We start from the raw sequence: 11493 nt of genomic DNA, 5'->3' as shown, positions 1-11493 counted from the left end.
CAATTAAAGGAAATATATATCTGTTTAATGGATGACCGTTAAATATTGAAACATTTTATTTTTTCAGCTTGAATAAATATGAAAAAGGTATGACCGCGTTTCATGAAAAGGACTTTGAAAAGGTGAGACTTTGAAAAGGTGAGCAGACTACTTTTGATCTTTTGCACTTTTTCTCTTTTACAGTAGAGCCCACCAAAACTTTCTCCATCAAACTATGAACCAGACTTCTCTTTTATAAATGAACACACACAACCTTCATTCATTCCCGCACATCTTCTCAACCTCTTCAATTCTCAAAAAACCAAAGAGAAATATGACTTTAACACTGCATTCATCAACTTCTTTTATCAATCTGAAAGACACTACAAGCCTCAAAACCCCTGATGACTTCTCTGGCACAATTTGCTTTAAACAAATCAAGCCATCATGCTGCCTCAGAGCAAAGAATTCAATGAAAGAAGCACAGCTCTCAAATGATAATATCTTCATGATGAAAAGCAGGAAAAGTGACAAGTGGGAGAAGCTACATGCAATATCAGGTCCTCATAGTAGCAATGATGCTAAGGTGCCTGTGTTTGTGATGTTGCCACTCGACACAATAACACTTGGAGGAAATTTGAATAAGCCACGAGCAATGAATGCTAGCTTGATGGCCTTGAAGAGTGCAGGCGTAGAAGGAGTGATGGTTGATGCTTGGTGGGGTCTGGTGGAGAAAGATGCACCTCTCAAGTACAATTGGGAAGGATATGCTAAGCTTGGGCAGATGGTGCAAAGGCATGGCCTGAAGCTTCAAGTTGTTATGTCCTTCCATCAATGTGGTGGAAATGTTGGAGATTCATGCAGGTAATTAAAAGGATCTATGTTTTACGGTTTAGCAGTGAGTTTAAATTGATAGTAATGGACATGCAACAGTTTTTAATTTGAAACTTTTTTAACAGTTTTTGATTTGAAACTTTTTTTTTCTCTTTCAAGATTAAGAAAAGTATGCTTCATCTAGGAATATTATGCACAGTACCCAAGAGCCAAGCTATAATTTTTTTCTTTCTTATTTCTCCAAGTGGTTTATTTCTTTTTTTTCAGTTCTAAGTTTCTTTCCATCCTTGGTTTCTTTTTGTATCTTCTGTTAGAAAAAGACTTGCATTCTTCATATGCTGTGGCAAGTTACTACAACATAAACCACTCCCACAGATCTTAGAAATGGTTTGACAGCAATTAATACATTTTTTCTCTTGTAATTTTAGCATTCCCCTGCCTCCATGGGTGCTTGAAGAGATCGGTAAGAACCCTGATCTTGTCTACACAGACAGATCAGGCCGGAGGAATCCTGAGTATATCTCCTTGGGTTGTGACTCACTACCAGTGCTGAGAGGAAGAAACCCCATACAGGTGTACACCGATTACATGAGGAGCTTTCAAAACAGATTCAGAGATTACCTAGGTGAAGTTATTGTGGTAAGCTTTTCTATTCTTCATACATTTTGATGTTACTTTGCGAGTGAGGATAGGATTCATATAAAAATAACTAGAGCAAACACTCAGCAAATCATTTCACAAGAAGAAACAAATTATTTGACCAGTTTCTACAATCTTAGTTAAAATGTCTTCTCCACGTAATCACATCAAAGAATCAGAGCATTTTATAATCCATGGATATTTTGATGGCAAAAGAATGCCAGCTAATTAAGAGTGCAGTGCATCAATAGAGACATAAAAGGTACTGCTTTTGTGAGACGCATAAACTTAAGGGGAAGAAAAGGTAGGGATTAAGAAGATAAGAGGGGATGTTTCACATATACATATGCACATCTTTCATTTGCATCAAATAATGCATGTTATAGGAACCAAAGAAAAATAACTATTGCACATTCCAAACAATCCTTGCGATCTCATGGTAGTACAGCTGATAAATCACATCAAATATGCAAATAGTTTGAAGTATATGGGAATAATAGCATACAAGAAAACAAGAAAATGATGCTATGTCCTAACTTAGAAAAGCAGATGAAAAATAAAATGATTCCTTTCTATAAGACAAGAAATCCAGCATGCTGGAAGAATTGAAGAAAAAACAAAAAGGAAAAGTTTAGAATCCCAAATTTAATGCTTTCCATAATTCCATTGAGAATTGAGTCTATCATCTGTAATAAAAATCATTTAGAAAGCCAATACATCTATAACAATAACAGGTTATACATGGTCATATTGACAAAGATTATTCCCTTTGAAGTGTGTATATTTTGTTTCTTAAAGCTTAAGAAAATAATTTAATCTCTGACTCTGTTGCAGGAAATTCAAGTGGGGATGGGACCTTGTGGAGAGCTAAGATATCCAGCTTATCCAGAAAGCAATGGAACATGGAGATTTCCAGGAATTGGAGAATTCCAATGTTATGACAAGGTAAATTCTGCAATTTGCACCCTGAAAACGCTGTACTTCCTATTCCTAGTATAGTGATCTGCCAATCTGAACAATCCACTGATTGAATGGCATATCGTTTTAGCTGCCATCATGCCATGATTGTTGTATCTTAGGCAAGCAGCCACGTGGAATCACATTATTAAAATAAAACCCAAAAGAGGAATTTATTCACTTTTGGAATGATTAATTCCTAAACAAACTTCGATGTTGAACAGTACATGAAAGCTTCATTGGAAGCATCGGCTGAAGCAATTGGAAAGGACTGGGGACAGGGTGGGCCCCACGATGCTGGCCAATACAATCAATTTCCTGAAGAAACCGGATTTTTCCGAAGAGATGGAACATGGAACACTGAATACGGACAGTTTTTCTTAGAATGGTATTCAGGCAAGCTACTTGATCATGGTGACAGAATCCTAGCAACTGCAAAAGGAATATTTCAAGGATCTGGAGCAAAGCTATCTGGAAAAGTAGCTGGAATTCATTGGCATTATAGAACAAGATCCCATGCAGCTGAACTCACAGCAGGTTACTATAACACAAGACACCACGATGGCTACCTACCAATAGCACGAATGTTTAGCAAACATGGAGTTGTATTAAATTTCACCTGCATGGAAATGCGAGATCGAGAACAACCTGAAAGTGCAAATTGCTCACCAGAAGGATTAGTGCAGCAAGTGAAGATGGTAACAAGGACTGCTGGAATTGAACTGGCTGGAGAGAATGCATTGGAGAGGTATGATGCAGGTGCATATGCACAAGTTTTGGCAACAAGTAGATCAAAATCAGGCAATGGATTGGCAGCATTTACATATCTAAGAATGAATAAAAAGTTGTTTGAAGGGGATAATTGGCGACACCTTGTGGAGTTCGTGAAAAGCATGTCAGAACATGGCCAAAACAAAACGCTAGCAGAGCGTGACTCTAGAGGAACAAACCTTTACGTTGGTTTTATCAAAGACAAGAATGTCAAAAAGACCAAGGAAGCTGCTCTTGCGTAAACACTTGCACACGTTAATGTACAATGGATTAGAGATCAGTATATCATAGGCTAAGGAGGGAACAACTAGAAGAAAAATAAAAAAAAATTATTATACATATACACCATACTTTTGGCATGATATGCCATACCCCTGAGATGGTTTAGAACAAGAATAAAATACAATGTTTATATCTAATGTTCTCTTGTCCAAATTAAGGACATTTGATAATTGCCCATTATTTTAGGGCCTCTTCATAGAACCGGGTTCACATTATTCGGTCAACCCATTTGTATCTCTCAGTAATTGAGAAATAAAAATTCATATACAGATTCTCATTTCTAAATAACTTGGTGATTGTAATTAACATTAAAATTGTTGGAATGCTAGCTGTGATTGAGTGCTATGTTTATGCCTTTAAATGTGCCTGTGTGCTATAAATGTGTAGCATAACATTCCTAATTTATTGTTAATGTATATATACACACACAAATGCTTGAGGGAATAATCAAACTTTTTTCCTCCCAACCTCCTTTATCTCTTCTTATTCAATACGCTCTTCCCTTTCTTTTTCTGGGTATCACAAAAACATAGCACAAACCTTTGTTTCTCCTAAAATCACCATTCACCAATCACTGGATAGCCACAAATCCACTACCAAACCACCACCTGTGAACTAGCGACATCGACGAAACCAGTTCAGCTGCTTGAAAGTGGCCAAAGGCAACGATCCGATCAGGTCAAAAGGCAACCTAGGCAAATCTCAAAAGTTTCTTAAGTTCGAGGCTTGCCCGCCCTTCACCGATTCTGAACAAGTCCAAAATTAGTGTTAGAGCTCTATTTCAACACTACGCCTTAAGATTTGACCGAGTCAAATCAAGATCCATCTCTTTACTTCTCCAATTTTTCTTCAATTTTTCCTTATGGCAAAATTGATTGGCTAAAAGCGTGTCTTGTCGCCAAAGGATACTCTCAAATCTTTGGACTTGATTATGGTGAAACATTCTCCAATGGCTAAAATTGCATAAATTTGTTTTCTTATCTTCTTAGCAGCAATCCATCACTAGACGCTTCATCAACTAGATATTAAAAATGCTTTCTTACATAGAAAGTTGGCCAAGAAGGCATATATGGAGCAACCACCAGAGTTTATTGCTTAGGTAGAGTATGGCTTTGTATGCCAACTATGACGATCATTATATGGCTTAAAGCCTCCAAGAACATGGTTTGAATGATTCAGTGCTATGGTCCAACAATTTGTAATGACTCAAAGTGAACTAATCATTCAATGTTCTTCTATCATGATGATCATGATAAATGCATTTATTTGGTAGTATATGTTGGTGAAATCATCATAACAGACAATGATCATGATGAGATCTCTCAAGTCAAATAGCATTTGTTCAACCACTTTCAAACCAAAGATCTAGGGAAGTTGAAATATTTTCTAAGGATTGAGGTAGCACAATCTAAAAAAGACATCCTATTTCACAAACGAAATATGTTTTGGACATATTATAAATGAATGGTGTATTAAACTACAAACTTATGGATATTCTTATAGATCCAAATGTCAAATTTGTTCCTGAATAAAGAGAGCCATTAGAAGACTGATTGACAAGCTTAACTATCTCTCAATCACATGACCAGATATTCCTTTGCTATAAGTGTGGTTAGTAGATTTCTCTAGGCCCCATGCAGTAGTTAATGGGACGTAGTAATCTACAATCTCAAGTACACCAAAGGAGTTACAAGACAAGGTTTGTTATGTGAAGACAAAGGTCATTCACAAATTGTTCGGTATTCTGATGTGGACAATATAGGTTCTTCCTTAGATAAGCAGTCTGCTCTGCTTCAGGTTACTATGTCTTGATTGGAGAAAATCTAATATCCTAAAAGAGAAACAAAAAAAAAAAAGTATGTAATAGCCAAATCAAGTGTAGAAGCAGAATATCGAGCAATGGCTTTAGTAACTTGTGAAATTGTCTTGTTAAAGCTACTTCTTCAAAAGTTGAGCTGTGCAGAAAAACAAATGAAATTAATGTGGCAATAAAATTGCCCTTCATATCACCAAAATCTAGTTTTTTTATGAAAGAACGAAACATACAAAGATGGATTGTTATTTTATTAGACAAAAGATTAAGTCAGGGTGTACTGCTACCGTCTTAATCAATTCAAATGATTGGTTAGTATATGTTCTTACTAAATCCCTTTGACGTTCTCGGATTGAATATATATATATATATATATATATATATATATATATATATATATATATATATATTTAACGAAACTTGGAGCATAAGACATGTATGCTTCAACTTGAAGGGGAGTGTTGAGATACCTGTCAAAAATCTTACCTTGCCTAGATTAGATGTTGTAATTAGTCCTGTAAATGGACCTATAATCTATATTCTTCCTTCTTAGTACACTTGTAAACACTATAACTTTCCAATCAGCTTAAGAGAATAATCAAGATCTTCAATTCTCTCATCTCCTTTTCTTTCAAAAGCCTTAATAAGAATACATGAATAGCAAGGACTTCAATAAATCTGATTATAAATTCAAAAATTAATATCGCGTATCTAAATATTTGACTAATGCTTCTACAATCATCATTAATTACATATTACAACAAATAATGAGAAAGAATTATGACTAACAAGTTGCTAATATGTTTTTTAATGTTGCTTGAAAAATTTTTAGAGTGTTTGAAAAAGAGATTGACCTTAAACAATTACACTGGTAGGTGTTCGTAACATTAAAGTTGCATCCCATTCTTCATTCATTGTCATCATAGAAAAACACCTTAGACAAGGAAATGTAACAAAATATTAAACATATATCATTACATTTGGCATTCAAGCACCTTTTTTAAGCAAGTTTTGAACAATTTCAGGATCCTTCTTTCGAATCAGTTCCTAGTCATAAGGATTAAAGTACTTTATTCCTACTCGCTTGATGCTTTCAACCTTGACACAAACAGCTGAATAAGCAGCTAACCAAATTAAAACCCATGATTCAAATGTGCATCAAAATTAATAACACTTGAAAGTTTTAGACAAACATAATTAGTATCATTTCGATGAATAAATTTCACTTCACTTTAAACCTTGTTCATGAGAAAATACACCCAATTCAAACCATGAAAAATGCAAGACAGCTAAGGAATATGGTTTCCTTATATAATAGCATCGTTAATCCAAAAAATTCTAACTTCGGAGACAGAAAAATCAGAAAAATAATTTAAGTACCAAATCTATCAAGCTATAAGCAATTCAATAGCTTTAAATTGATCGCAAGAAGGAAACGACAGTAAATGACCGAAACTAATTTATCACATGAATAAGAATAGAAGGCTTCTTATAAGTATAAATGCCATGTAGCTTTTTATCAAAACATTCAAAGGAAAAAAATGATGAATGTTAGAACCTTCCAAATCTTTCCCATTTATTTTTATTCCTTATTTGAGGAAGAGTTGACTTAAGAATTCATTAGCTGTATAATTAATTGGTTGTATAATCCCTAATTTAGATCCTAATATCCTTGATTTAGTTCCTTATTTGTTGTAAATGTAATCCCTGATTAGTTGTATTTTTCCTTATTTAATTATGTCTTCTTGGTGTATAAATTCTTCTTGTACCTATAACTTTAAAGAATAAAAAAAAAGAGTATAGTTTTGTTTAATCAAGTTAGTTGATGATTGGATACATAGCAAGCAAGCATCTTAATTTGCAACATTGCCACAGATTGCGTGAAACAATCTTAATCTTGCTGGAGGCAATCACCTGCATTGCTGATTAAATTAAAGACAAAACTAAAGGCAAAATCAAATGTAGTTTCAAGCTTCCTTAGCCAAAACCTATGCAAGATGAGAAAGAGAATAGCATCCTTTAACAAAGGGTAGTTCTATGAGTACATCCTCCTACTCTATTAATTCACAACCCTTCTTATATCCCAATAGAAAAAGTCTGGCTTGAGAACTCAATTAAGTTTGCTAAACAGCATAGATTGACAAAGAATAATAGAAGTCTTTATTAAAGTGGACACCTTACAGGCTCACGCCCAAGAGCATCTTTCTTAAAATTACTGAATAGCTTTAGATTAAAAGGCTGAAAATAATAAAAGACCAAAGTGGGACATTTTCACGTATTGTGCATAAAATTTGACCTTTTGTTTCGCTATTTTGCAATCACTGTAAGTGCACATATCGCTAACAAGTAATAAAGTGATAAGTAGAGTATCGTTCCCACGAGGAATTTTGTTTAGCAAGTACCAATCTACACAGAAATCTTGACTGTCTAGGCAATCGAATTCTTAGGGAATGAAGTTTGTTAACTTTAAACACTAAAATAGTAAACTTAAAACGAAATGATTTATTTGAAGTAATTCTGAAATTAAGATTTCACATTTGAATCTTACTAGGGATGTTATCTCGTTTATTTACTGAATTGAGGATCGTTTTCCTTGATGAAAATCAGTCATAAGCTATCCTAAATCCTCTCTCAAGGCATCTAAGGTGTGTTCTAATTAACTCGAACCCTACTTTTGTGGTGATCAAATTAATTAAAATCCTTTAAGACTTTTGATCAATTTTTAGGTTCCACAAAGATATCAGCCTATGTCTAGGTCAGAATTCCTAGGTTTAAGATCTTGATTTTCTAATGTTAATCTTCACCTTTCTGTCCTTCAATTAACATCTATAATCACAACTAAGTGAGTACCAACACATAGCATGCATTAAGATCGCAAGAAATTAAATCAAGAAACGAATCTCAAATCCAATAAACAAAACTCAGTTTTCATCCATAATAATAATTACAAGAGCTACTCTCCCAAATCCAGAATGAGAAAACTACTCACTCATGGTGAGTTCAACAAATGTCATGATAAAAAGTAAAAACAATAAAAAGAGAGTCATGCAGAAGAAATAAAATAATAAAAATCTGTCTAAGGAGATGAAACGAAGGAACCAAAGAGAGTTTACAGCTTTGATCTTGTGGAGCTTCAGCTGGAAAACTTCTTTTGGTACTGATGTAGAGCCTGACAACAGCAACCTTCAGCAGTAGTCCCGATGACAGTGATCGACCTCTCTTCCTGATGTTTTCTTTTCTATTTATATTGATTGCTCTAGGTTTAGGTCATTTTGAGTCCAAAAGGCTTTAGGAGTCTCGTTTGAATCAGAAAATAGGAGGGGAATTCGAGTTACAAAACTGGCTATAGCATAGTACACGGCCCGTGTGTCACTACACGGGTCCCGTAATGTAGGGCCGTGTAACTTGCTGGAGGAGAATTACAAAATCTTGTTTTGGCACAGAAAGTTACACAGGTCTGTGCCAACTACACGGGCCGTGTACAATTGTTCCCATAAGGTTCTTCAAGCTTGAGCCCGGCAGAGACTTACACGGGTCCCTGCAAATTACACGGGTCTACTTACACGACCCGTATACTTGTGTTTCTCATCGATTCTCTTGGCTTTCTTCTGGCAGAGAGTTACACGGGTCTGGGGCTTCGTTTACACGGCCTGTGTACTTTGTATTAGCAGCAATTCTTTATCTTTTTACCTCTCCAAGCTTTCCTTTGCACTCCCATTCTTTGGGGCTTCACCCAAACACCTGAAATAATGTAGAAAACATGGAATTAAGGGCTTGGCAACATAATTTACAAAAACTAATGAAATCAACTACTATGCATAAAAATACTTGCCTAAATGCTATGAATTAGAATACAAATGTACTTAAAAATATCTATACAATTCAAGTGTATCACCTTTATAATAGTTCTATCCATGAACTTCAATTTGTAGGCAATTTAGGCTCTTAAAGCTTGACCCAATAGTCAAATAAGCCTTTTAACTTTTCAAGGGACAAATAAGCCCATTAACAATAAGCCTATTAACCTTATAAAACGAGTCGTTTAACTCTCAACTTATTTTAAATTAGTTAAGATTGAACCAAAAGTGAGTCACATGAGCATAAGACACATGACGTCCCTTTTTTTCTAACTTATTACCATAATATCTTTCATTTCCATTAAAGAAGCTACACAATGACAAAAAGCTTTGATTTACACTATTAGACTATGTTTCCAAAAGGTTAGATTGTTCACCACTCATGAAGCTATCATGCAAGGCTTCTATATGATAATTGATACAACAATATTTCAATTTAAGGAGCCTCTGGCAATTAACCCATGCCAAAAACCTTTTGTCACGGTAATGCTTGAGATACAACTGCTCAAGTCTTGGGGGAGGGGAATGCCAATCTAGCATCTCCTGCATACAATTCCTTTCTGATAACTTTTCTATGTCAAAATCAATACCTAGAATCTTGAGTTTCTGAAGCTTGACAACACATTTTGTTCTTCTTCTGTTATTTTACCATCTTTACTCAATGCATTTACAATACTCTTTGAAGGAGCGAAAGCATGAAAAATATTAGTTTAGATCATTGAATTCAAAATTTTTCTTCTAGGGTCTCATGCATTATACAAGATTTATTATTTACCTATTTGATTTCAGTGTTCAATAGCATATTAAAACACTTTTAATATGTTTTTGGATCTACATTTACCATTTAAGATTTTAGAATTAACAGATTAATTCATTAAAACCTTAGATTAAATCAAGAACATTTGCACTAGCCTTTTGATGTACTGTAGTTATGTTTGGCACCTTTGGGATGCACCTAGGACACTAAATGTTGTCTCTCTAGCTTGTCCACACCAAGATCACCAATGACAACCCCTTGAACGACTTCTCAAGCCTTTCCAATCAATTAGAAATTGTGGTTTTGCCTTTTAGAGAGGTTGCATATGTATATTAGACACTAGAAACGATTTCTAGCAATTTAAATTCAAAGAAAACAATTGTTTTCTTTTTGAATTGATGAGAGATGAAAAAGAAGAAGAGAGAAGAGGTTATCAATGGGTGGCGGCACACAATGAAAAAAATCATATTGTTATTTTGTTCTTTCATCATTTCCCTTATATAGCTAGGTCATCACTTAAAACTCTTGCCACATGTCATCTTTTGATTGGCTCTTAGTTTAATTGACCTAATCACATTGTGCCAAGTGTCAAACCTAGATTTAATCTTGATTTTGATCATCTTACATGATTAAAAGACAAATGGCAAGCTTATGTGTAGTGCCATGTGTCACTATTTCATGGTGTCACATGTCACCCTGTGAAACGACCAAATTACCCTTGTATCTTAATTTTGAGTTCTTAACCCAAAATAATTATTTTTCTTCTTCTAATCAATTTGTATCAAATATAAATTAATTAATTAAACTCTATTAATTAATTTCTCATAATTAAATACATATTTAAAAACTTTAAATATAAATTTAACTTATAATATACATCCAATAACCTAGATTTAGTTTCAAACCATGCTAGGGACTTTGCAATTTAATTGCAAACCAAACCTATTTAATTAATCAATTAAATTCTTTAACTAATTAATTAAATCATATTTAACTTGGTGATTACTTGTGTATGTGTGTGACTCACTAGACTCATCACTAATTGGCAATGAGATATGATATCAACTCTTAATCTCATCAAAACTCTTTCTTACCATAAATGATTTTTCTAAATCATTTTAGGCACCTCATAGATCATGGTTAACACATACCCAATCAATAATAAGGAATACCTTTAATGAACCTTTTATCATATGTTACCATGCACTAGAATCTCTCTGTTACAAAATCCCAATTCGAGCAGGAGTCATGATTTATGTCAAACCCCATTTGCTATGAATATTATGTTCTCTTTTAATTCTAGTTCTTGATTAAAAAGATTTTCTCATCAGAAACTCTTTTCTGATTAAATCTATCTGTCCTGGCCAGGAACTTGAAACATCAAGAACAATTAAATGAACATAGGATTTTATCCCTATTTACTTAGGGTAATAGATTTCATCTTGATCAACACCTACCTCCATATATAACTAGTAGGAGCCAACACATGCCCATATACCCATACATAGTACAAGTATGAAAGCAGTATCAAACTCAAACCACCTATATACAAGATAACTGTGGTATCTCAGGTCTAAAGATTATATGCACTGATATGATTTATG

The 11493-nt window shown here is 34.2% G+C and overlaps 1 protein-coding gene across 1 annotated transcript; it reads left to right on the top strand.

The window, feature by feature from the left end:
* Positions 1 to 267: 267 nt before the first annotated feature.
* On the top strand, positions 268 to 3807 carry LOC110671484 (beta-amylase 3, chloroplastic). The gene is made up of 4 exons (XM_058137007.1): positions 268 to 843; positions 1242 to 1452; positions 2287 to 2397; positions 2634 to 3807. The coding sequence occupies exons 1-4, from the start codon at positions 314 to 316 to the stop codon at positions 3420 to 3422; spliced, it is 1641 nt and encodes a 546-aa protein (XP_057992990.1). The 5' UTR covers positions 268 to 313; the 3' UTR covers positions 3423 to 3807.
* The last annotated feature ends 7686 nt before the right edge of the window (positions 3808 to 11493 follow it).

The sequence above is a fragment of the Hevea brasiliensis genome, chromosome 15, assembly GCF_030052815.1.
Source record: "Hevea brasiliensis isolate MT/VB/25A 57/8 chromosome 15, ASM3005281v1, whole genome shotgun sequence".
In the NCBI taxonomy this organism is placed as follows: Eukaryota; Viridiplantae; Streptophyta; class Magnoliopsida; order Malpighiales; family Euphorbiaceae; genus Hevea; species Hevea brasiliensis.
The sequence above is the reverse complement of the archived record's forward strand: the minus strand, read 5'-3'. Positions and strand labels throughout refer to the sequence as shown.